This window comes from Abramis brama (genome assembly GCF_963993115.1).
Source record: "Abramis brama genome assembly, chromosome: 9".
In the NCBI taxonomy this organism is placed as follows: Eukaryota; Metazoa; Chordata; class Actinopteri; order Cypriniformes; family Leuciscidae; genus Abramis; species Abramis brama.
Window position 1 is genome coordinate 25,292,840 of NC_139971.1, and position 27,655 is coordinate 25,320,494.

A 27,655-nucleotide genomic window follows, 5' to 3' on the forward strand; every position below is an offset into this window, starting at 1 on the left:
CATGTGATGACAGTGTGCCGGCAGCAATCGCGGAGCAGCATGTTGATTAAGAACGCCAACTTTTGTTGAATTTATGAGAAATCTACAGACGCAAACAGACAAGGTGTAGTAAAATAAAGACCTAAATGTGTATTTCTGACTTTTTTTCACCACAAGTCTGAAAGAAGACATGTTATTGAAGACAAATATCCAAAAATCTCAAAATTGACCAGTAAAAAAAAAAAAACGATGTTTTTGCCTGCCGTGTCTCGCCTTAAGACTTAGGGCCAGATTTACTAACAGTTTGCGCCAGCGCAAACCCTCTTTTGGCATTAAAAAAATGACTGTCTGGATTTACTAAAGACATGCAGGGCAAAATTAGCGCTGAAAAGGTGTGGACTGAGTTGTTTTTGAGGCTGACCTTATTGCATATGCATTTGTAGGAGTTTCCCGTTCAGACGCAAAATCTATAGGAGTAGAGTATTTAAATGAATCACGCAACGTGATTTACTAATGTTTGCTAGTCAATTTACTGGTATTTGCACCATTATTTAACGCCCCCAAAAAAACATGTCTTAACCCATTTTGCGACATGGCTGCAATTGTTGCTGCTAAGAGGAGCCACCGCAGAGAACAGAGAGCGCGTGGTAGAAGGGAGAAAATATTTTCCACTCGTATTCATTTCTTTCTCTGGAATGCCAGAAGATGGCGTAATTCGAACATATCGTTTGTCAAGCCGTGTTATTTTTAATTTGCTGCAGGAAATAAAAGACGACTTGGAACCGTCAACTACAAGGAGTCACGCAATACCTGGTGCATCAAAACTTCTTGCAACCCTTCATTTTTTTACCTCTGGCTCTTTTCAACGTACTGTTGCTTCTTTAGCTGGTATTTTACAGTCCGCATTTTCACCTGCATTATCAGTGGTCCCAACGCTAATTTGCGCTGCTCTTGGTAGATTGCGTTGGTCATTATGTAAATGATTTGACTGCGCCTGAGTTCCCTTTCAAGGGAACTCGCGTTGCGTCGAGTTTGACGCTATGGGAACGCTTTGCGTGATGACGTCTTGAAGCACATGTAAAATCAGTCCAATGGTGTAGCGGGACGTCAGAGGCGGGTGACGTCACGTACCAGGAAGCTATAAAAGCCGGCCTGAAGCAGGAAACAACAGCTTTCTGAGTCTTCAGTAGCGCTCTGTGTTGAAATCTGTCTGTCTTATTTGGTGTTGTCTGATATATATATATTATTCAGTATGGCGAGCAAGCAGCAGTTTAGAGTGTGTGTCCATCCCTGCCCGCGTTATTTAACGGGAGGTGACACACACACTCTTTGTGTTGTTTGTTTGGGAGAGGAGCATGCCCAGTCAGCACTCGAGGGTGGTGACTGTGAGCATTGCTGTGCGCTTCCTTTGCGTACGCTCCGATCCCGCTTGGCTCGGTTCAATCCCGACCACGTTCCCCAGGGCTTTGGTCCCGCCGCTGCCGAGGCACGGCGTCGATCTCAGACCTGGGGTTCGCAGATGGATCTATCAGTGGATGTTGAGACGGGCTCTGCCTTATCTCAGCCTCCTTCTGATAGATCCAGTGCCTCTCATCAGGGTGTGGAAGCACGCGCTGCGGTTACTTCCCCCCCGATAGAGGCACCAGTACTGCAACTATCCAGCTCTGAGGAGTTGGATGTTGTAAGTATTGATGCTGAGTCTGAGGATTCGCCACCTCAGTCTCATGCTTTTGAAGAACTGCTCGATGTGATCACGAGAGCAGTTGACAGATTGTCTATTGAGTGGCCAGAGGATAGGCAGGACGTTCGTTCAAAAAGCAAACTCGACGAACGCTTCCTGCCATCTCGTGCTCAGCCCCAGCGTAGGAGCCTGCCGTTTTTCCCCGATCTCCACACCGAGGTGTCGAGATCGTGGGGGAGACCAGTCTCTCACAGAGTGTACACACCACACACCTCTCTATATTCATCTATTTCTCAATATAAAGAGCATGGTTATGGGGGGATGCCGAAGGTGGAAGAGACGCTCGCGGGCTATCTCTCTCCAGCAACGGCATCTTCCCTGAAGGCTCCTACACTTCCCTCAAAGCCAGTAAAATTAACATCTTCCCTGATCAATAAATCGTATGCAGCCGCTGGTCAAGCTGCAGCGTGTCTGCATACGATGTCTATTTTACAAGCCTATCAGGCAGAATTATTGGGGGATTTAGAGGAGGGCGGGGGAATCGGTCCCGACACTGTGGCTGAACTGCGCAGAGCCACGGATGTTTCTCTCAGAGCCACCAAGGAGACCGCTAAATCTATCGGGCGGTCTATGGCAGCCCTGGTGGCCACTGAGAGGCATCTGTGGCTCAACCTGAGCGATATTAAGGACAAAGAAAAACATGTTCTGTTAGACGCTCCGGTTTCCACTGCCGGGTTATTTGGGGATGCAGTAAATATTGCGGTTGCAAAATCACAAGAAGCCACTAAACAAGCAGCTGCTCTCCAAAAGCTTCTCCCCCGCCGTTCTTTCTATGAGGCTGCTGAGCGGGAGCAGCCTCACTCCTCTAAAAAGGGTGCTGAGCATCGTGCCACTCAGAAGCAGAGCGTGTCCTCCCGTGCTCCCCCACAAAAATCTCGGGGACACGGAGGGCGCGCTCAAACCCAGCAGTCTTCGAGGGGTAGAACGGATCTGCGGACCGTTATTACCGCCAAGAAGGCTGCTGGGAAGAAATCCTGACGTCCGAGGGCTCAGGATTAATGAGGGTAGTCCCCCCCGAAGCAGAGCGGTTAACACCTCTTTTTACGGTGCCCGTCTCTCTTCGGTACCCTCAGGGGACCGTTCTGCCAACCCTGCCGCCATCGGTGTTACAGGGCGCAGCGGTCTCCGGCGAGCACATATCTCAAGGACCACCCGGAAACGTAGTGGCCTCGGGATGCCCGCCCCCTCCGAGGAGGGTGTTAGAGCAGTCTGTTCGGTCGCTCCCTGCCGGTGCGCCGTTACAGGGCGTCGAATTGACTGCTCAACAACAACAAAATCCAGAAACCAGTCTCGAGAGGCTGGTACCTCTAGTAGAATCTTTGACAGCGTGGAAGCTACTGTCAAATGTTTCTCGTTGGGTCCTGCAGACCGTGGAAAAAGGGTATCTGATTCAGTTCGGGAAACGCCCACCTCGGTTTATGGGGGTTCTGCCCACTGTGGTGGCCCCCGAGCAGGTTCTGGTTATGGAACAGGAAGTAAACACTCTGTTAGAGAAAGGGGCCATAGAATATGTACCTCCCTCCGACAGGGAAACCGGGTTTTACAGCCGGTACTTCATAGTTCCAAAAAAGGACGGGGGATTGCGTCCCATTTTGGATCTTCGAGTTCTGAACGAGTCAGTCATGCAGCTCAAGTTCAAAATGTTGACATTGAGACAGATCGTGCCACAGATCAGGTCCGAGGACTGGTTTGTCACGATAGATCTCAAGGACGCATATTTCCATGTTTCCATCCGTCCTTGTCATTGGAAGTTCCTGAGGTTTGCTTTCGGGGGCAAAGCATACCAATATCGTGTTCTTCCATTCGGCCTAGCTTTATCACCCCGCACTTTCACCAAATGCATGGATGCAGCTCTGGCGCCTCTGCGCCTTCAGGGGATTCGCATCTTGAACTACATCGACGATTGGTTGATTTTAGCTCAGTCGCATCAGTTGGCGGTTCAACATCGAGATGTTGTTCTCGCCCACATGAAAGAGCTGGGGTTACGGCTGAACGCCAAGAAGAGTGTGCTTTCTCCACTCCAGAGAACCACTTTCCTAGGCGTGGTTTGGGACTCAGTGTCGATGCAGGCGCGCCTGTCACCGCCACGTATAGAGTCCATCCTTGCAGCTGTGAAAAGTGTAAAGCTAGGCCAGCTACTCACTGTCAAACAGTTCCAGAGACTGTTGGGTCTCATGGCAGCAGCTTCCAACGTGATACCTTTTGGACTGCTGCACATGAGGCCCCTGCAGTGGTGGCTCAGGACCAGGGGGTTTTCCCCGAGGGGCAACCCATTTCGCACAATCAAGGTCACGCGGCGATGCCTACGTGCCTTGGTTATGTGGAAGAAACCTTGGTTCCTGTCCCAGGGCCCAGTGTTGGGAGCTTCTTGTCGTCGCAGACTGCTAACGACGGATGCTTCCCTCACGGGTTGGGGAGCGATCCTGGAGGGTCGCTCAGCTCAAGGTCTGTGGGAAGACCATCATCGTTCCTGGCATATCAATCGCCTAGAGATGTTAGCTGTCTTCCGGGCTCTGGGGAGCTTTGTCACAGACCTCAGGGGACACCATGTGTTAGTGCATACGGACAACACGTCGGTAGTCGCCTACATCAACCACCAAGGGGGTTTGCGCTCGCGCCCATTATCAAATCTGGCACGCCATATCCTCTTGTGGTCCCAGGGGAAGTTGCTGTCACTCAGAGCAGCCTACATCCCCGGGGTTCAGAATATAGGAGCAGACACTCTGTCGAGGCAGGGGCCGAGGCCCGGGGAATGGAGGCTCCACCCCGAGGTGGTGGAGCTGATATGGAGGGAGTACGGCCAAGCTCAAGTGGATTTGTTTGCGTCTCGAGAGACGTCTCACTGTCCACTTTGGTTCTCCCTCACGCATCCAGCTCCTCTGGGACTGGATGCTATGGTTCAGACGTGGCCGAGGCTACGTCTGTACGCCTTTCCCCCAGTTGCTCTGCTCCCGGGAGTTCTGGAGAGAGTTCGCAGGGACCGGGTTTGCCTGCTTCTAATAGCCCCGCGTTGGCCGGGCAGAGTATGGTTTCCCGATCTGGTCTCCCTCCTCGACGGGCATCCTCTGGAGTTACCCGTCAGGAGAGACCTTCTGTCCCAGGCAGGGGGCTCAATATTTCACCCCCGCCCAGAACTGTGGAACCTGTGGGCTTGGCCTCTGAGGGGGCCCAGCTCATAGAGTCAGGTCTCTCAACTGAGGTTGTTGAGACCATTCTACAGTCCAGAGCTCCCTCCACGAGGAAACTTTATGCCCTGAAGTGGAGAGTATTCACTTCTTGGTGTAGTGACCGTCGGTTGGACCCAGTCCACTGCCCAATTGGTACAGTGCTGGAGTTCCTGCAGGACCGGTTCACTGCAGGTCTGACCCCGTCCACTTTAAAGGTCTATGTGGCGGCCATAGGTGCTTACCACATTCCTTTGGGTGGAATGTCTGTGGGGAAGGACCCTCTGGTATCTCGTTTCCTTCGTGGCACTTGGAGGCTGAGGCCTGCAGTCCGCTCTAGGGTGCCGCCATGGGACTTGTCCATTGCTCTACAAGGCCTGTCCCTGGCCCCCTTTGAGCCCATTGAGGAGGTTTCGGAAAAGTTTCTGACTTTGAAAGCTATTTTCCTTCTTGCCATTTCTTCTCTTAAGAGAATTGGGGATATTCAAGCATTGTCGGTTGCTCCGTCCTGCTTAGAGTTTGCTCCGGGTATGGTGAAAGCTTTTCTCCATCCCAGACCGGGTTATGTCCCCAAGGTCCCCACTAATGTGGCCAGACCTATTATTCTGCAGGCCTTCTGTCCTCCTCCCTTCCAGAATGCGGACCAGGAGGCTAATAATTTGCTTTGCCCAGTTCGGGCGTTAGACGCCTACGTCCACAGAGCTGCCCTGTGGCGCAGAAGTGATCAGTTGTTTGTTTGCTTTGGCTCCCCTAACAAGGGAGGGCCGGTGTCTAAGCAAAGAATGAGCAAGTGGGTGGTCGAGGCTATCTCACTTGCTTATGAGGCGGCTGGGCAGCCTTCTCCTTTGGCTGTCCGGTCGCACTCTACAAGGAGTATGGCGGCCTCTAAGGCCCTTATTTCAGGAGTTTCACTACAGGATGTCTGTGATGCGGCAGGCTGGTCCTCACCGCACACTTTCGTCAGGTTTTACTCTTTGGATCTAGACTCTGCTCCAGGGTCTCATGTTTTGTCATCCTAGTGCTGCTCTTCATGATTTCACACAGGACAGACATTTGTAGCTATGGAGGCGTTGGTATAGACGTTCCCATAGCGTCAAACTCGACGCAACGCGAGTTCCCTTGAAAGGGAACGCTCCGGTTACGACTGTAACCTCGGTTCCCTGAAGAGGGAACGAGCGTTGCGTCACCTTGCCATATCTCCTTCATGCCTGTCAGCACGACTTCAGACTTTACTAAGCTGTTGTTTCCTGCTTCAGGCCGGCTTTTATAGCTTCCTGGTACGTGACGTCACCCGCCTCTGACGTCCCGCTACACCATTGGACTGATTTTACATGTGCTTCAAGACGTCATCACGCAAAGCGTTCCCATAGCGTCAAACTCGACGCAACGCTCGTTCCCTCTTCAGGGAACCGAGGTTACAGTCGTAACCGGAGCGTTCTTTAATTTGTGCGTCAGCAGTAGATCACATGCAAAACTTGCCACTCCCATCGGCGCATATGTGGAATTGCGCTCTCTCACTCTAATTTGCTCCATTTAGTAAATCTGGCGTGGTACCAGGAGTGAGTTAGTGACTCATAAAAGTGCATCGTTTCACAAAAATCTTTTATTGGCAGTTCTTTCTAAGACAAGCATCACTAGTAGGATTTGAATGAACTCCTAACACCATGTGTTAAAGTTCATCATGTAGCTTTTCCTGCTCCATTTGCGTTACTGATAATGAATAATACTTCAAATGTCCGGCTTGTTTAGAAGTCTGCTGTTGCTTCTACAAGGCAATTTTTGCAAGGCATATGATAAAATTGTTAACATTTTCTAATAGACTGTTGACATGGGCCAGTTCACAAGTTCGCCTGCCCATTCAGTCTTAATAGTTGGTAAACAAACTCGGCTTGCTGTCCTTGAAGGAGGCTCGAACCCGAGGCTCGGCTTGCGCTCTGAGCTAAACCCCAACTATAACATTACTGTGCAGAGGAAGAATAAAATAAATAAAGGTTGAGATGGGGAGGAGGAGGAATGTCCCTGGGATGGTGCAATGACTGCTGTTTATATACGCTTGTAATGATGATTGACAGGACTGAATATTTAGGCTCCTCCCAAACCTATGTTTGGAACTTCATTAAGTAACCACATATCATCTGCATACCAAGTTATGTTTCAAATCAAAGCATTGCTATTTTTGCAGTAAATTGTTCAATAATTAACTTGTGTGCAATATGCGGTGCAATAGGATGTGCAATATGCGGACATTGACTACATGGAGAGGCAGATGGACTTTACGCTGGACCAAAAGAACTTCAATGGACTGCCTGCTCTGGTGGACAACATGAGGGCTGAGGGGATGCGTTTCATCTTCATTTTGGTACAAACAGTTCTCAATTTCTGGAAAAACAAAGATGTTATCATAAAGTGGTAATGGACGTTTAACTGTAATGAGAGCCAAGTTCATAAATATGGATTGATGTAGTCTTGAAATGAGTCTGGTCTTATTCTGGTCAGGCACATGCAGTGAGGTGTATTCTGTACCTTGTCAGAACTACATGCTTTATTTGTTTGTGTGCTTCAGGACCCGGCTATAGCGGCCAATGAGACGCAAGACTACCCTGCGTTCCGACTCGGGATGGAACAAGACGTTTTCATCAAATGGCCTTCTGAGCTCAGCAGAGACATTGTGTGGGGAAAGGTATGACAATCGAAAAGAGGAAGAGGAAAATGTATTGATTCTGAGTCAATACCTTATAGTTCGCCATTGCTCAGGGAGAGTTTGACAATTAGCTTACATGAAAACGATTTTTAGATAATACCAATTTTCTCAAACAGGATGAATGTTTAGAGTGATACAAACCACATAATACCACAAAAAAATCATAAAATCCATTGTTATTCCTTACTGATATTGTTTTCTTTCCAAAAATTTCACTTTCTAGAGGACAATGTCATTATGTTTTGTTATGCTGCATTCCACAGGCCTAAACATGAATTTTCCCAACTCCTAATTGGAAATAACCATTGGAATAACACCTCAAATCAATGAACCCCCTTTGATATCTTTTAATCAATGTCATCTCCAAAATGGTGTTGTCTGAAGCAGAATTACGTTGATTATTTTCAAGTGTTGCTGGAAGAATTGGGAATTCAGAGTTGCTGAACGGGAAATTCCAAATTCATCTGGAATGCGACATTAGTTAAAGGGATTTCACAAAAGACTATCAGGATAAAAAAAAAAAAAAAAGTGATAATGAAGACACTTCAGGAAAAAAAGTATAACTTAATCACAGAATATAACAATATTCCCAAGAAATATTGATTTCTTTGAAACATTTTGATTTTAGAGAACCTGTTTATCTAATGTTTTAAGACAGTATGATGATCTAGTATGATGACATGTACTGCAAGAAGGAATGATCCTTCTAGTTTAGACTAACCTGAAACACGGATTTTAGCTGTTGTTTGTGTCTGTCATAGGTGTGGCCTGACTTTCCCAATGTCATTGTGGACAATTCTTTGGATTGGGATACTCAAGTAGAGGTATCTGCCCCTCCCTCCGTTTCTCCCTTTCTCCCTTTCTCACTTTAATCAGAGAATCAGACATCTTTTTCTCTTGTTCCCGCCTATGCAACTCTATTCATACTGAAATCATCAGTACAATGGACTATAATTGCACATGCAGTCAAGAGAGATGAGTGTGACATCTTAGAATACTATCAGCCAATCGGCATGTTGAAGACACGTTATCTGCCAATGAGCACATTGTACCAGACTACTAGTATTATAGCATATCACCCACTAGTATATCAGCCAATCAGCATGTAGTAAACAAAGTCATTGCAGCCAATCAGATTCAGAACATAGCAGACCCACTCCTATAAAAGTGAATCAGCACATTATTTAAACAAATTAGCATATTTTAGTTGCACTACTGTAATATCCAATTACTGAAGCACAGACTATAGCAATGGTTAAAGCACTTTGCCGAAGTGTAGTAATAGTTAAAGCACAGTTATTAAAATGTCTTTTTCATTTCATCAACTTTCAGCTATTCAGATCTTTCGTGGCATTCCCTGATTTCTTCAAGAACAGCACATCACAGTGGTGGCAGGATCAGATTAAAGACTTTTACAACAACATCATGAAGTTTGACGGACTTTGGATTGTGAGTGCTTTGTCATTTTCATATTTAATGTTGGAATGCAAAATAAAGCAATTTCAATAATTACAATTGTGCAAGACGTTATTTGAGGACATCTGTGTTCACTGTCCATGCATATAGTACCATTACACAACAACATTTGTTGCTCTTGAAACAACATAACCATAACCATTAAATACCTATAAAATCAAATGTGAAATATTACATTTTTAAGAATTTTGTTGAAACAAGGGTGTTGATTCAGAAAAACGTCCTATTTGAGAAAGTCATGGTAAGCATGCAATGAGTGAAGGTTTAGTATAGCCACACCCACTGTCTATGCACATATGCATATAATCAATGTTTTTATCCTTTGCCTTCATTGTCATTGTTATTTCCTTTCTGAAGGACATGAATGAGCCAGCCAGTTTTGTGCATGGCACCGTTGGAGGAAAATGTCTAGGGGATCCCAATTTAGAAAATCCACCATATATGCCCCGTAAGTTCCAATGTGTGCGCCCCGACATGTATACATGGCTAAACAGATTTTACAACACAGATGGTCAACACATGTATTTAGCACTGTGCATCTGAAATGAATCTGCTTATATTAATACTTATTCCCAGCACTGGAGTCCATGCATATGGGTCTGAACCATAAGACTTTATGCATGAACAGCGAGCAGATCCTTGCTGATGGCAAACATGTCAAACATTATGATGTCCACAACTTGTACGGCTGGTCTCACACGGAACCCACTTATAAGTGAGTTTTCTGTTCATCCATATTAACTAATGCATTTATTTCTTGGTTGTTCTGGAATGAGTTTTAACATCTATGTGTGTGTGTGTGTGAGTCACATGTGTGTTAACTTCTGTGTGTTATGTGTATGTCACAGAGCTTTGCTTGATACCACTGGCAAGAGAGGTGTAGTAATTACCCGTTCAACGTACCCATCTAGTGGTCGGTGGGCAGGACATTGGCTTGGAGACAACTACTCTGCCTGGGACCAGCTTCTGAAGTCCATCATTGGTATGAGTTTATTTATTTCTGGTTCTTGGGAAGATGCTGTTCTTTTAAACTTTTTAATCAACAAAGAATCCAGAGAAAAAAAAGTATCACAGTTTCTACAAAAAACGTAAGCATCACAATGATTTCAGTAATACGAAATGTTTCTTGAGCAGCAAATCTGCATATTAGAATGGTTTCTGATGGATAATGAGACACTAAAGACTGGAGTGATGATGCTGAAAATTCAGCTTTGCCATCACAGGAATAAATTACATTTTAATATATAAACATCTACTTTGTCTCCATTAAACCTCCAATGTTTTTTGTTGGACGAAAGTGTTGAACAAGGTCTACTGTACTGAAACTGAAATCCCCCCTCCCATTCTGTCTCTCTTTCTGTCTTTCAGGCATGATGGAGTTCAGCATATTTGGCATTTCTTACGTAAGTGCCTCTCTCGTCCTACCGCAGCACTTGCTATTGATTTTTCATTTGTGCTTTATTTCCTATCAAACAATGTTTTAGTTCATTTAGGTGCATTACACTAGCATGCAGCCATTACACTGACTCTAGAGTTTATTTATTAATGTTTTGGAGTTGGCCCTGTTTTTACAGAGATCTATAATTGTGTTACTCTCTCTATGTCCCTTTTCCCTTCTCGTTCTCACTTTCCACTTGTGTTCCAGACCGGTGCTGATATCTGTGGCTTCTTTAACCCTGCCGAATACGAGATGTGCTTGCGTTGGATGCAACTTGGAGCTTTCTACCCATTCTCCAGAAACCACAACACCATTAACATGCCAGTAAGAACACACACAGCACCTTTTTATGGACAGATTTAGGATTTTCTTAGCAGTGTTAACCAAAGCAAATATCTTATTCTAAGCTTAGATATGAGGTTAGTATGAGTTTACTCAGTCAAATTGTTTCAGACCTCTTTTTCCTTTTAAAAACTCGTGTTTTGCATCACATTATAATAATGTTTGGGTCTTAACATGGGAATTCCAATGTTTGGATCTGACCATGGAAATGGGATCTGAGCATTGGACAAATATTTGTAAGGCTGCGCAATTTCGGGGAAAATATCGTTGTGATTTTTATGATACAAAATTGCAGTTTACAAATGCATAAAATAACCCTCCAAGGTTTGCTGTGCTTGTTTGCAGGGCTTCACATTTTGGCCAAAATAATTGTGATTATATATCAATATGACAATAAAGTAAATAAAATAAAATATGTTAAAATTATTATTATATTAATAATAATATTATTATTATATTAAACAAAATAAGAAATGCTACCAATATTTCACTGTAAAGAACGAGTAGGCTACTTAAGATAAATAATAATAATAATAATAATAAATAATAATAATAATAATACTTTTATTGTACAACTTTTACTATACTAACTATAATACTAATATTTATGGCTGTCTTCGTTACTTAATTTTCAAACTTTAAATAATCGATATACTTATTTAATTAAATTGCAGCCTTTACTATTTGTTGATTGTCATTAACCATCAACAATCCCGATTTTGGTTTTATTTTGATTAATCGTGCACATCTAGAAATTTGGTCTGACAGAAAATTGATGGACATGTGGCAATGGACGTGAGGGACCATTGTTCAGCAGACAGCGTGAAACGGACCCTTAATTGAGACTTGTATGGTCTTAATCCTGATAATCACTGACACTGAGTGGCAGGCATCAAAATAGAGGGTGAAACAAGATAATATTACTGTACGGACAGCCATGACAACTTGCTACATGAACGCTTGTCTGTGTGTCACCCTCAGGACGTATGAAAATGATCCCTGAATCCCTGAGACAGACAGTAGTCCATCACAAAGCCTCAAAACACACGGTGGCACTTGAAAAGGGCCCCCCGCACAGGCTGCTGACTAATATCTGAGATCCGTAGACAGGTGGGCTGTCAGGTATTCACTCTGGTACTTGTTTAAAATGTGACCTTTGCAAGTGCTGGGACCTGTCACAAAAATCCAATAAGCCTGGGGAGTGAGTGGGATCGATATGGCGTGGGGAAAATTCTTCAGTGAGTGGACGTGGCAGCTTTGTTGCTAACCGCTACATTTGGGGGGTATAATTAAATGCTCAAAGTTATCCAGAACCCTTCTGGGCTTCAATCATTTAAAAATGGCTTTGCTAATGGGTGATTAAACAAAGGACGCACAAACAGAAATAGGGCCCTATCTTGCACCCAGCGCAATTGACTTTGTACACTGACGCATGTATCATTCCTATTTTGCACCCGCGCACAGCGCGCTTTTCCCTCCACAGAAGCACGTCGCTAAACTAGGGAATGAACTTGCGCTCCCTGGGCGGTTCAGCGCAAAAAAGGAGGCGTGTTCCGGCGCAAACGTTCCTTCATGCTATTTTGCAGGTTTAGAAAACAATTGCGCCACTAACCAGGAAAAAAAAGTTTAAAGTCAGTGGCGCGTTGCGCATGTTATTCATATGCTATTTTAAGGGCGCATGCTTGGCCATAATCAATGTAGCGTGTGCACAACGCGCATACACTTTGATTCTCTCATCTACACAGAAGCAGCAGTTTTCATTTTTGCAAATCATACATTATTATGATAGATAGATAGATAGATAGATAGATAGATAGATAGATAGATAGATAGATAGATAGATAGATAGACAATTTATTATAAAAGCATACATCTAGCTTACACATTTACCCAAATTATCATACACCTTTTTAACCGAAGTTAATTTGGGTGGGTTTCTCCATCCCCAACGTCCCTGACGAGAGCGTTGCTCTCCTTGGCTGTGAACCGCTCCTGGCGCGCGCCTGGCAAATCCGCCGTTATAATAGGAATCCGCTTTAGAACAAAGCGCGTCTGCTCTTAAAGGGAATGTGAGATGACGCTCTGATTGGTTTATTTCACGTTACGCCCAAACCACACCTATGAATAATGAAGCTACTTAAGACCAACCCATTTTAGATTTGCGCCTGGCGCAAGAGTCATTTATCCCGCTGGGAAAATAGCAACAGCGCCAAGACCCGCCCACAAAGTTACTTGCGCTTTGCGCTTTGACACTTGCGTTTCAGATCGTTAAAATAGGGCCCATAGAGTTTGGAGTGGAATTGTAGTCTAAAAATCCTAAAGGATTGTGCACATAATGCCCTAAAGGATCCTGTAGCTCAGGTTGTAGGACATGGGACACAAATGGTCTGTCAAAATGAATAAATGTAAATGTAATCCTAATGGGAATCAAACACCATTCTACTAGTTAAATAGAAAACCCCTGTGGATCTTATTTTTATTATTTTTTGGTAATTAGAGAGTTCTGTTGAAAGTAGTATATATATATATATATATATATATATATATATATATATATATATATTGTAGTTAAATATTTTTGTATATTGTTATATTATTTTGTATATTATATTTTAAGTTATATATATATTGTATTTCTATTTTATATATAATTTTTTTATTAACCAGAAAATTATATATATTATTGGAATAATGTCTTGCTACTGAAATAATGTAACTAAAGGAAATCTGTAGGGAAGCTGTGAGATTTTTAAAATCTAGAAAGTATTTTCTTTACATTTCTTGTGGTATCAAACAACATCGACAAGATCAAGTTTTTGTTTCGTGTTATGTTGGAATCATATGAATTCAGATTAGAATCCTTCAGGATTTGTTCCAAATTATGATATAAATTGGGGAGTTGGAGACATAGCATTTGCTATCTCCCTATGTTTTTGATATTGCTAGTCCAAAATGAGCTTTTATTGAAACCAAGCTGACAAAATGATTCGTTCCAGATTTTGTCTCATTATGATGTCATAGTGCGATGAAAGACCAACACCTACTTCTACATCCTTACCTCTTTAGCCCTGCCCAGCAATTCACGCATGCCATGTAGTAGAAAATACACACAAGGTTACTCCAGTAACTAAACCATATAGATGCTGGTCAGGATTGCAAGGCGTTTTGAAAAAACATTATCTTCCTTGTGATCCTTCCTAACATTATGACAACGTGGATGAACTTTATATTTAAAGTTCCAGATCACGTCAGTGAGACACTGTTCATTTCATTTCACTGCTGATTCGTTTTTAAACAAGAATCAGTTTAACGCAGGCTTTTCAGAGAGACTGAAAATAAAAAAATGATGCAGTAAAAATGACAAAAAGGCATAAGAAAAATAAAAGCATTTGTGCAATATTCTATGTGTAAAGTCTTTTGGGATTTTGGCTGGAGAATGAAAAATAAAAAACACAAAAGTAAAAATGCTAACAAAAACGGTTTTAAAATAGCATGATGTGTATTAATTCCAGTGCTTGACGAGCTCTGACAGTGACCAGGGAATTTAGAGGGCTTTATTAAAACAAAAGTGCACAGCAACGCTTGCAAGACAGCATGTCTGCATATTTTTTTCCGCTTTTATACTGCCGAGTCATTCACTTGCACCGGTGTGGATGTGCCCTCTGCGTGTCTCAATGACAGTTCCAATAAGAGACTGTCCTCAGCTTGCCTCTACCCCTGCGCCCGGACGTGTTTATCCCTGCACGTCCCCTTGGTGCCGTAATTACCCCTCCAAGATGTCATTAGCTTTAATGTGGCTACGGAGGCAAATGGAAGGTCATCCAGAGACAAATGGCAAAGGATGGAGGGCGTTGAGGTGGCCTGAATTACAAAGTGATAGAGAGAAAGACATGTTGGATATTGAATAAGATACAGAGACACTTAATGAAATCAAAAAAAGGGAGTTGAAAGGGAGTTGTTACTCTTTAAAGCTGTATAAATTCACTTATAGCACACATAATCATTTAAAGTTTTTCTTGACCAAATATTTGTCAGATGATAACAAAAATTGTTCATGGCTATGACGTAAACTAAAGCTTACTAGCTATTTAAAAAAAAGAAAAACGTTTGTTTGCTCAGGCTAATCCTAAAAAGCACAATGGGAGCAAACATAAATCCCACATAAGGCACAAAACAAAAGAGGGAGTTAACAGATGAACAGATGCCGAAATAAGTTTGAAAAGACCATCTTATTTACTCCTAATATCTTGCAAAGTCAGTTGCCTGTGCAAATGTTCCCTGTGATGGCAGCTGCCAGAGAAAGAGAGAGATAGACCAGCTTCTGCAGCGAGGGTCATAATTCTTAGGCTCCTGCCAAGGCTTCCAAGTTCGGCTGTCTCTCCATCACGCTGAGTCACATGCTAATGGAGTCAGAGGGCAGTACATTTGGAATAATTTGGCTTTTTTGTCTGCGAGCAGCAGTTAGCTCTAACAGGAGGAAGGTCTAGTTCATTCAAACACATTAACACAGATATATTAGCTTTTCCCATTACATTAGGAGAAGGAGTTTTCGCTCTGTGTGGGAGAGAGGAGAAAATACTAGAGGTTCTACAGGTCAAAAGGGCATTAAAATCATTAGAAACATTCAAAATCCAAAGAATTCAGTGTGTTTACTAAGGCTGTCATCACTATTATTATTTTACAATTGTAAAAAAAAAAAAATTGAACAAATTAAATTTAGTTGTCCCACACAGTGTTATTTTCGTATAAGTGAGATACTATTGTAACTTTTATCAGTAATTTAGATTATTATATATATTTATATTTTTTATATATAAATTATTTTTCTTATTATTTTTTAACTTATTTCAGTTAACATTTGTTTTATATCAATGTAAAAATGTTCTTTATGGTTTTAGTTTCAATAACCCCCTGTCCTACAAATTCCACATTTCATGTATGTATTCTAATATATTATATTCTAATTATATATTCAACCTGAAAAACAACTTGACAATATCATGTCCATATGCACAAATCATTTCCTTAAATATTTTTTGTGTTGTTTAAAAATAGACTTAAATTTAAATTAAATTTATCTTAAAGTCAAACTGCATAATATTTTAAGGCTCGTTTTCAGATAATTTATCTTTAATATAAAGTTATTTTGTCTTGATGCAATGGCATATTTTTTCACTTCTTTTAAACATGAGCAGTTGGAAGACAAATCTGTCAGTATAACAAGACAAACTACACTAATATTCAAGATACATTCTCTGAAAACAAGCCTTAATATCTCACACAGTTTTGCGTATCAGGTAAATGTGTCTTGTTTAAAGGACGTTTACAAGACACGAACAGCCGTTTTTAGCCTTGGCATAGTTCTCACTTCATAACGTGTTTAGTTCATGCTTAACTCCTTCCCCGCAATCATATTTTTGTTATTATTGCCAGCAATCAATCAATAATAAAAATAAATAAATAAAAAAGTAAAGCAACATTTTGAACAAAAAGCTGAGAATATTGTGTTTTTGTCAAAGACTTTGTCCGGATTGGATTCGGAACGATCTAGCAGACCTAGTAGATTGTCTAATATTAACACCCTTAAAGCTTGCACAGTCATACGTCTTCTTGGGTTCGACATTTCAATCATTCGGTTACATTAGGCAGTTTTGATTTATATGCTGTTATATATTTGATAATCACGTCATCTTACATGTGCATTAGCAATGCTTCTATAGCTTGTATTTGCTTCTTCTTCACTTGTTTTCGGATCCAGATATTCTGTATTATTTCAGAAGATGTGTAATAGCGCCCCCTAGTGAAAAACATGGATTTCCACTGTTGTGCCAAATTTTGACTCCCTGCCAAATTATTACCCCCTTAAATGAAGCCATTACCTGATTGGCTAATTCAAACCCCACCCCCCTAATCCTAACCCCACAGCTAATCCTAAACCTACTGGAGAACTGGAGACTACAACACTGGTACATATTTCGTCAATGGCGGGGAAATGTTGCATAATAAATGACAGAAAATTCTGTGTTAAAAAAAAAGTTAAGTGTTAGCATGCACGCATTAGCGGTCAGACCTGTGAACGTGTGGTACTTGAGAAATAATTATCAGATATGGTTCACCTTTATATATGTGAGCACATTAACTCACACCCACCGCTCTTAACACCACTCATTGTGCCACAGAGGGGGCAAACTGATTCTCTGCACAATTAACATTCTGCCTGTATATGGAGTCAGATTCTCACACACACACACACACACACATGCTCACTGTGGTGATACGGTTACATCTGGATTCAGCAAGACATAGCTGTACAGATTTGGATCATGCAAATATAGTTCTGGGCTAAAGTATTTATTCCCATGATCTCATAATGGATAATGCAGGATATGTGGTGTTGTTCCAGTTTGATTTGTTTGGAACTAGATCAAATCATAAATGAATTATAGAGAGAAAACAAATCTTTACTGAAAATTTGATATTAAAGGAATAGTTCACTTCAAAATGAAAATTCTGTCATAAATGTATTCACCCTCAAGTTGTTTCAAACCTGTATGAATTTCTTTCTTCTGCTGAACACAAAAGAAGATATTTTGAAGAATGTCGGTAACCAGACAGTTGATGGACCCCATTGACTTCCATAGTAGGGAAAAATACTATGGAAGTCAATGGGGTACATCAACTGTTTGGTTATTCCTACATTCTTCAAAATATCTTATTTTGTGTTCAGCAGAAGAAAGAAATTCATACAGGTTTGAAACAACTTGAGGGTGAATACATTTATGACAGAATTTTCATTTTGAAGTGAACATGCAATAGAAGTTTGGTCTGTACAGATAGAGTTAGTGTCAACATGTTGTTATAATAAATATGGTTGCTAAGCAGCTTTTCATAAAATAGTGCAAAACAAAGACAAAACTTGTGAGGAAACCATTTATAAAGATGTCACCAATAAATAAGCAAAAACATGTAGATTCCAATGAAAACTCTTAAGAAAGAAAAGTTCCAGAAATGTTTTTGTTGAAGTGATGTCATAGAAGAACCATTTTTGGTTCCCTAAAGAGCAATTCAGTGAACTTTTTCTTAGTTTGAAGAACATTTTAATAATTTAAAGAATATTTTTTTCCAAATAACCTTTAAACGTTAAAGGTTCTTCATGGAATCATAGATGCCAGCAAATAACCTTTATTGAAGAATAGAATAGAATAGAATAGAATAGAATAGAATAGAATAGAATAGAATAGAATACTAGGATGCACTTGTAAGCACCCAGAACACCCGGGCAATTACTTAGTAATGCTCTAGCAACCTGTCAAACACTGTGGTGACGAGGTTTGCAGGGGAATCCATTCACGTTGTGTTCATAAGTAGTGTTGGATATTTCTAATCTGATGATATTTTTGTAATCTTTCACAGAGGCAGGATCCCGTGGCCTGGGGCCCAGAGTTTGCTAATATGTCCCGTAATGTGCTGAATATTCGCTATACCCTCCTGCCATATTTGTACACACTGATGTATGAAGCTCACGTTAACGGAAAAACTGTGGTCAGACCCATGCTGCACGAGTGAGTGTTTACCAGTACCCGTTTCTGAGTAGTTCACCCAAAAATGAAAAACATTTTGTCTTCCATTTGCTCACCCTCATACTATTTCAAAACCATGATGTTTACCAGAATGTTCATGCTATTCTTTTTCCATGCAATAAAAATAAATGTAACAGTGCCTGTGAGGAAATGATGACGAAACTTCCATTTTGTGTGTGAATCATCACTTTAAGACCTTCTGCTCCTCAATTTCCCTCCAAATACATCTTCATTACACCATATTTTCTTTCTGACACTATTTTCAGTCCATCCTCTCCATCAATTACATCTCAATCATAGGGATGACTAATCAGAACTCTTAAGTTCTTATGTTACATCTAATGATTTTGCCTGCTTTGATATCAGTGCTTTTCACTTTCCTGTTGTCCTGTGTAACCTTCCTCTTCCACTCTGGTTTTAGCAGCCTGAACTATTGGACTGAATGTTCTGTTCTATTTTTTCTGCATCTCATGCTTTTATTTTAACCTCCCTCTCTTTTCCTCACTTTTTCTGCTTTTCCATTACGATCTGCATGCACTGTGTTGTATAAATAATGTTCTCAGCGCTGTGTCCTGTAATGTAGGTTTGTCAATGATGAAAACACATGGGAAATTGACAGGCAGTTCCTCTGGGGTCCCGCCCTTCTAATCACACCTGCTTTGGACAAGGTATCCTCACAAAAACACCTTCGCTATATTCGTGCTATAAGTAAATCACAAGTCACACACTGTCACATAGCACTATATTCAATCAGTAAAGAGAGATCGACAGTTCTTCTTAGTGTTGTTTATGTTGTTATTTATTATTTTGTTCTCATTGATTCTTTTTTTTTTTTTTGTGAAGGGCGCCACTGTGGTCAAGGGCTACGTGCCAGATGCCCGCTGGTACGATTACCACACGGTAAGCATTCTATCAGCATGCAAGAAAACATTTTATTAGCAAGCATGCAAATCTTTATTAGCAAGATTTAGTTAGCATGTGAATTAAACAACCAGTCATAATGCAACTGGCTTTCAGCAACAATTTCAACCTGCGGTACTTTGTCCTCTATATATTGGGGTCTCTTATCTGCTTGTTTGCGATTTATCATCCAGGGCAAAGATGTTGGAGTGAGAGGACAGTTTGTGGATATGGATACACCATTAGAGAAAATTAACCTGCACGTGAGAGGAGGCTACATCCTTCCCTGGCAGAAACCAGAGAACAACACACACTACAGGTGAAGAAGCTACCCTGCATCTTTATTAAGACTGGTTTAATGTATAATTGGGCCATGTTTCTATAGCTTCATAGGTTTTTTTTTTTTTTTTTTTTTTTTTTTTACTTTCAAAAAGTCTCTTACAACACAAACAGTCAATTTTCTTTTATATGTCCATTTTCCACCCTCTCTCTGTGGCTTGACTTCACACTGTTGTTTATCAAGATGATCAAGATTCTGAACACTGAATAAGTGTTAACATGTAAATGTGGGTGTTCATGTGTTCATGGTTGTGATGTCGTAACATGAATGTTGTGTTCACAATTTTGTTTTGTGTTTTTTCTTGTAGTCGTAAGAATCCTCTGGGTCTGCTTGTTGCTCTCGATGAAGCAGATGCAGCACATGGATCCCTATTCTGGGATGATGGAGAGGGAATTGGTGGGTTATGTTTGGTTGTGTGTGTGTGGGGGGGGGGGGGGGGGGTGATAATTATAGTTCCATTGATGATTTCTTCAACCCAGACTCAACATTTCTACAAAACGATATTACATTGCTTCTTGCACCGTTTCGCTTCAAATTGAAATGTCCAGTGAGTGACTCTAAAAACACATTAGGGTTTTCTTCATTGTTGTGTCCATGGAGATGTGAAAAAATAGGCATAAATCTAGCTTACACATTTACCCAAATTATTTACACCCTAATTTGGGTGGGTTTCTCCCATCCCCAATGTCACCTCTCTGTCTTTTACGGCCCTGACGAGAACGTCGGTCTCCTCGGCTGTGAAGCGCTCCTGGCGTGCGCTTGGCAAATCCACCGTTATAATAGCAATCCGCCATGGAACAAGCCTGCACTTAAAGGGAATGTGAGATGTCGCTCTGATTGGTTTATTTCACGTTACGCCCAAACCACACCTATGAATAATGAAGCTACTTCAGACCAACCCATTTTAGATTTGCGTCGGGCGCAAGAGTCATTTATCCTGCCGGTATAATAGCAACAGCGCCTAAGACCCGCCCACAAAGTTACATGCATTTCGCGCTTGATACTTGCGTTTCAGATCGATAAAATAGGGCCCATTAAGGTCAGTGGTTGTTGTACATATTGCAGTAGTTCAGAAATGTAATGTTCAGTGAGTGGTACTACAGGGTTAATTCTCCATCCCGTTCGAAAATAACGTACCATCTACTCTAAACCCAACCTTAAGGGCCCCATTTTAACGGTTTAAGCGCATGGTCTAAAGCGCACGGCGCAAGTGCACTTAGTGCACAAGTCCGAATCCACTTTTGCTAGTTTAACAATGGGAAAAATGGTTGGCGCGCCCGGTCTAAAAGGGTTGTCCCTATTCTCTTAATGAGGAATGGGTGTGTTTTGGGCGTAACATGTAATAAACCAATCAGAGTCTCATTTCCCATTCCCTTTAAAAGCAAGTTGTGGTCGCGCCATGTCGGATTCGCTATTTACATGGCAGAATTTGCAAGCGGAAAGACTGAACGCTTCTCCAGAGAGGAAATGGATCTGCTCGTGCGCGAGGTTAAAGCGCGTAAGCAGACCATCTACAGGTCAAGCTGGATTTCACCATATCTTTGTTTTTGTTGGTCAATGGCGCAGTCTATTTCAGTTGCCTCAAATTAGCAAAATCGTTTTCAGACCAGCGCGCCCATGAGAGCACAAATGAGCGCAAATGCATTTGCCATTTAAACAACATGGCACAGGACATGAAAATGATAACTGTGTCAGGCTGAAACTAGCAAAAAACACTTGCCTCGCACCTGGCGCTGCATTGTGCCGGATGTATGATAGGGCCCTAAACCTAATAATAGTGTTAACAAAAGCAAACGTGAGATAAAAACACATTTTTACTCTGCACTGCAAGTGCAATAAGTTGATCTAACAGACAAGTTTACTACATTAGAAAAGTCATACGGAGCTTGTTATGTGACGCTCATATCAAATCATGCACAAAGCATTTTGAAGTAATCATAACATAATAGTGTGCAAGGAACCGCTCGAAAGTAAGTTTTTATTAAATGATAATCTGTCCCTGTAATCATAATTTGTGTGAAAAGGAATACAAGTTGGTGTTTTGCTTTCCCCAGGTGTTCATTTCAAAATATAGATTTGTTTTTGGAGATTTGCAAGAAATGTTAGTACAGTAGATGCATGTATTTCCGATTAACCTTTATAAGTGTGTGTATTTTTTATTTTTTTTCTAAAATCATAATAATTGTATCAATTTTTTTTTTTTTTTTTTTTAATGGCCCTTTCCTGTACTTCTCTTAATCGTCTTCTTTTTTCCCGTCTTTCTCCTTACAGATACTGTTCAGAACAACGGCTCCCTCTTGATAAATTTCAACGTGGCTTTGGTATGTTCATATGTTCAGAACACTATGTGTGCAGTTCTTTCAGATTTATTTGGATTGTGGTCATGCACAGTTACCATTAAAAACCTATAGGGACTTCAAGATTGTCCATCTCACTTGAAGCCAAACATCTGTGGCCACTCTCAATTTAGAAACAAAATCCAGATCCAAAACTATTTCATGCTGTAGCAGCTCAAGGCCGCTTGGCCCAGGTCAGAGCTCTCTGGACTTCCTGTGGGTTTGATGTCATATGTGGGGAGATTTTTGGAGCGTTGGGAAAAAACAAGGCCCTATGGAGTTGAGAACTGTTTGTAAAAACGAGGTCAAACTCAGCTACAGTAGTTTGAGTTGTCTCGGCACAGATGTTACATTAATACTGAAACAACATAATTTCAGTGGAATGAGTGAATCTCAAGTAACGGGTCATATTGTCGAGTTTTTGCGATTATTTGTGATAATTAAGTACATTTCCCCCACAAATATGCAATAATATAATGTATCCAGATGTTTTACTTTCAGCAATTATCATTTGCAATAGCATTTTTGCTCTAACTTTAATTATGCATGTGTGTGTATCTTGTGTAACAGCTGTGCTGTGTTTTTATGTTTATAGGGTGTTCTTACTAACACGGTTCTCAATGATGGTTTGGCCGAGGTTGACAGGTTAACCCTGGGTAATGTGAAGGTGTGGGGTGTAAAAGAGAACATCACTGTGGTTACCATGAGTGTACCTGAGAAGCCTGATACCAATTTGACCTTTAATTACAACACTGAGGTGAGATGCTTCATGCAAACATATACTTCAGCCATATTGTCAGAATCACTGATACAATTAGAAGGACAAGAGGTGCTGCTTAAAAATAATCTATTTAATTTATGTTTATTCATTTAAAAATGTAAATTTAAATATATCACAATGTTTAAAACATTTAACTGTAATTTAAGTATAACAATTATATTTAATAATTATTTAATACATGTAATTATTTTTATATGGAATTTTTAAAATGAAAAAAATAAATAAAATCTTTGTGTTTGCCAAATTATAAAGTGATTGATTTTCATGGTTTCATTTTGAAATTTACTTTCATAATTGGGTGAATCAAAATTCACCCCAAAATCAATACAAAGAAATATGAAAATATATTTTATTTAAAATATTAATATTTTAGTTTTAATATTTCAAGATATATTATTTTCATGACTTTTGAGGATATTATAAATGATTATATTATTTAAATTGAGAATTATGTATACATCATGAAAGTATTTGTTTGCTGCCTTTTATTGATCATGGTCGTATTTCACCCCAAAATCAATACAAAGAAAGACAAAATTATATTTTATTTAAAAATATTTGTACATTTTTAAAGAGATTTTAGTTTTAATATTCATAAGTGATATAAATAATTAAAAATTATATTGTTTATAATAATTTTATAATAATTCAAATTATTTGTAATCCATGATTTATTTTTTATGCATCATGGAAGTATGTGTTTGCCGCCTTTAAATGATGCTGAGAACGATAAAAAATATTTTTTATTACAGTAATGAGAATAACTAAAATATCTAAGAATACTTTAAAAGCTAAACATCTGAATACATTCAGCAAATTGATTCCTCCTTGTATTTTGTAAGTGTCTCTCGTAGTCCTATATATCCTCACCCTGTACAGTGAGATTGATGAAATACAGAGAGGAGTTTACATTCTGACAAAAAAAAAAGAAAGAAAAAAGAGATGCCTTTTAAAAGTTGTGTGCGCATCGACCGTTTCTATTAATAAGAATGCAGGCATGAGCTCCAGAGACTGAGATTTATACCAGCCATGAGAAGAATCGAAGGGGGGGAAATGACAAAGAAACTGTGCGCATCTGAATAACTAGTGTTCCAGCCCACACCAAATCATTTATCTTTCTTAGTATTTCCCGACTGCATAATAAGTCTGAAAGAGGCGAGGCAGCTCCATCTGTCTCCATGCGTGTGTTTGCCCTCAGCAGCGTATGTCAGATCAGAGGTGGCGTTTTCCAACGATTCGCTCGAAACACCATTTATTTTTATTCATCACGCCATTATGAGGTCATTGACGGAACCAGCCTGCAATCAAACACGAGTTTAAGCTCCTAAAGAAAATTTGTGCAGTAACTCTTGACCATGAGTCTGCGTTTTAGCTTTCATTTCATCTGTAAAGTTGCATCACAAACTCCTTCATCCATTTTTCTGTTCGAATAACTCTCTCTTTCTCTCCTTCAGAATCAGGAGTTGCTGATTGACGCAGGACCACAATCTCACACCATTGAAAAGTCTTTCACAATCACCTGGAGGAAAACTTAGACATGAACACAAGTCTAAGGAGACGGGTTTTAGCCAAGACGCGCATGATTATTTCTGTTTATTTATGACTGTTTAGTCAACTAGTAATTTATTTAACATTTCCCGCTAAGAGCTTTTTGTAGTAAATATTTAAAATCTGAAATGATTTCTTATCAAATAAATGCTTTGTTCTGGAAGATACGTTGATGTCGTTTTGATTTGGATCTCATGTTAGAAACTATTCGTTTTTAGTTGTTGTTGTTTTTTTAGGCTGAACTTGGAAGGCTGAATTTCTAATGCCGGCATTTGGGGAAGTGGGAATATAATGATAACCCTTAATTATCAGCAATCACTTCTTTTTAACGAGAAACCTCTCAGCGGCGGCTACCTGCCGGGCCCACTTCATGCACGACTTCATTTTGATGTAATGATACAATATTCGATTATTCATTCTACAGTAAACATAATGATATCAATTAAGCAATGGAGACTATAAATTGATTTCTGCTCTAATTGGCAATCATCGCGAGCTGGAAACATGGACGCTGCGGGGAAGGGGGCGTTCAGGGTGTGCCTTCGATATTTAGACTCTAGCCTAAAAACAATGATAATTGAGAACTTTTTTTTATCCAAGTGTGAAACTGTTCTGACTGAGACTGTAATTATTTGGGTTTTCTATTACGTGAAAGGTGTTTATCCAGTGGTCCTGTATTCTGTTTTTTGTTGTTGTTGTTTTTTTTCAAGAAAAATAGCAACATTCCTTTTGTAGTCATTCATGAGGAAATGTACAATTCCTTGCCGTCCATTAAGAGACGTATGAAATAATCACACATCTGTAACATGAAGAAAGATTTTTAAAACCGCAATAAAGTGATTTAAACCTCAGGAAGGTTGTGACTTATTTGACTGGCTGATTTTATGGCGATATTTACTTCTCTATCTCTGAACACACTTTCTTTTGTTTCTTTGCTGCATACAGGCAAACCAGACATCAGTCAAAATGCAGGTGCATTAAAACAATCAATCTGATTCAGATAAATCAAAAACAGACAAGAGAAGGTTGTCTTGATTTAACCAACCCTCCAAACAAAGCCTGTTTTGTTAGAGTACTCATGTATAAAAAGGACAACAAAAAGACAACATGAAAGATGAAACGTACACTCAAGCGACTTCAAAGCATCAACATGTGATTCTGAGTGTTAGCTGTATCTGCATGCTGGAATACATTAGAGAAAACATGAACTGGGGACAAAACCACAAAGAAAACATTGAAATAACCAGAATACTCAAACTTTGTTTGTTTTTTTCGCAGAGGTTCCTACTGTTGGGCAGTTGGTGTGAGGTTTTCACTTGGAATTACAAAAAATATATATACTGTATATATAACTACATTATCATGATGAAGAATAATGTGTGGTCAGTGATCTCAATATCATGCAATTTTAAGAAATCTGGAAATGTGGCCAAACGTAGTGTTGAATAGCACAATAATTCCAGTGGTGAGACTTACATAAGGTTGCAGTTGTTAACGCATTGGCTAACATGAATTAACAATAAGCTTTTATGTATATTTGTTAATGGTTAATACAACTGTTTGTTTCACACAGTGTTGTTATCATTAACTAAAATGAAAACTACTAACATTAATTTTTTGTTAATTGAAGTAAAGCTGAAATACACTCACCTAAAGGATTATTAGGAACACCTGTTCAATTTCTCATTAATGCAATTATCTAATCAACCAATCACATGGCAGTTGCTTCAATGCATTTAGGGGTGTGGTCCTGGTCAAGACAATCTCCTGAACTCCAAACTGAATGTCAGAATGGGAAAGAAAGGTGATTTAAGCAATTTTGAGCGTGGCATGGTTTTTGGTGCCAGACGGGCCGGTCTGAGTATTTCACAATCTGCTCAGTTACTGGGATTTTCACGCACAACCATTTCTAGGGTTTACAAAGAATGGTGTGAAAAGGGAAAAACATCCAGTATGCGGCAGTCCTGTGGGCGAAAATGCCTTGTTGATGCTAGAGGTCAGAGGAGAATGGGCCAACTGATTCAAGCTGATAGAAGAGCAACTTTGACTGAAAAAACCACTCGTTACAACCGAGGTATGCAGCAAAGCATTTGTGAAGCCACAACACACACAACCTTGAGGCGGATGGGATACAACAGCAGAAGACCCCACCGGGTACCACTCATCTCCACTACAAATAGGAAAAAGAGGCTACAGTTTGCACAAGCTCACCAAAATTGGACAGTTGAAGACTGGGAAAATGTTGCCTGGTCTGATGAGTCTCGATTTCTGTTGAGACATTCAGATGGTAGAGTCAGAAGACAGAATGAGAACATGGATCCATCATGCCTTGTTACCACTGTGCAGGCTGGTGGTGGTGGTGTAATGGTGTGGGGGATGTTTTCTTGGCACACTTTATGCCCCTTAGTGCCAATTGGGCATCGTTTAAATGCCACGGCCTACCTGAGCATTGTTTCTGACCATGTCCATCCCTTTATGACCACCATGTACCCATCCTCTGATGGCTACTTCCAGCAGGATAATGCACCATGTCACAAAGCTCAAATCATTTCAAATTGGTTTCTTGAACATGACAATGAGTTCACTGTACTAAAATGGCCCCCACAGTCACCAGATCTCAACCCAATAGAGCATCTTTGGGATGTGGTGGAACGGGAGCTTTGTGCCCTGGATGTGCATCCCACAAATCTCCATCAACTGCAAGATGCTATCCTATCAATATGGGCCAACATTTCTAAAGAATGCTTTCAGCACCTTGTTGAATCAATGCCACGTAGAATTAAGGCAGTTCTGAAGGCGAAAGGGGGTCAAACACAGTATTAGTATGGTGTTCCTAATAATAAAGTTTCCTAAAATAAAACTTATAATGAAGCTTGTTTTTTAGTCATACATTGTCAAATAAAGCTACAAGACTAATAGTTTTCCTATATGCTAATTTGACAGCAATGAAGCTAATACAAATTTTCTAAGATGCACACTTTTCTATTTCAGTTTATGTCAGCACACACCACACACACACTGTTGTATTGTCAGTCTTAAAGCAACACTAAATTGCTGACAGGCCCAATAACAGGCCGTCTGAGCAGTTGCTCACGAGTCATTTCACCACGTGACACTCGGTGACACCGCGGCGCGCCCACACAATTTTCCCTTCACTCGTACGCCAATTACGGCTGGCCACTGCCGACAGGGGGCAGAGGGGGCCGGTACCTGGTAATTGCAGCTGCTTATGCTTCAGTTCACACTGGCTATGACAGGTGTGTGTACGTGTGCATGTTTGTTGAGTCTAACTGAAACTATTCAGTCTGATTTGACTTTCATTCCTGTTT

General features: G+C 40.6%; 1 protein-coding gene across 1 annotated transcript in view; it reads left to right on the forward strand.

Annotated features, from left to right (window-relative positions):
- si (sucrase-isomaltase) overlaps positions 1 to 25,178 on the forward strand; it is a gene marked incomplete at its 5' end in the record, with an annotated part of 57,897 nt that extends 32,719 nt beyond the window's left edge. Inside the window, 17 exons of the mRNA XM_084123725.1 lie at positions 7,112 to 7,243; positions 7,448 to 7,564; positions 8,347 to 8,409; positions 8,918 to 9,034; positions 9,419 to 9,509; positions 9,638 to 9,776; positions 9,910 to 10,043; positions 10,430 to 10,464; positions 10,707 to 10,823; positions 18,255 to 18,403; positions 19,005 to 19,089; positions 19,265 to 19,321; positions 19,516 to 19,640; positions 19,969 to 20,057; positions 21,933 to 21,982; positions 22,593 to 22,754; positions 24,233 to 25,178. Coding sequence (XP_083979851.1) covers positions 7,112 to 7,243; positions 7,448 to 7,564; positions 8,347 to 8,409; positions 8,918 to 9,034; positions 9,419 to 9,509; positions 9,638 to 9,776; positions 9,910 to 10,043; positions 10,430 to 10,464; positions 10,707 to 10,823; positions 18,255 to 18,403; positions 19,005 to 19,089; positions 19,265 to 19,321; positions 19,516 to 19,640; positions 19,969 to 20,057; positions 21,933 to 21,982; positions 22,593 to 22,754; positions 24,233 to 24,313 — 1,743 coding nt within the window. The 3' untranslated portion in view covers positions 24,314 to 25,178. The remainder of the gene's footprint in view (positions 1 to 7,111; positions 7,244 to 7,447; positions 7,565 to 8,346; positions 8,410 to 8,917; positions 9,035 to 9,418; positions 9,510 to 9,637; positions 9,777 to 9,909; positions 10,044 to 10,429; positions 10,465 to 10,706; positions 10,824 to 18,254; positions 18,404 to 19,004; positions 19,090 to 19,264; positions 19,322 to 19,515; positions 19,641 to 19,968; positions 20,058 to 21,932; positions 21,983 to 22,592; positions 22,755 to 24,232) is intronic.
- Between the last annotated feature and the right edge of the window lie 2,477 nt (positions 25,179 to 27,655).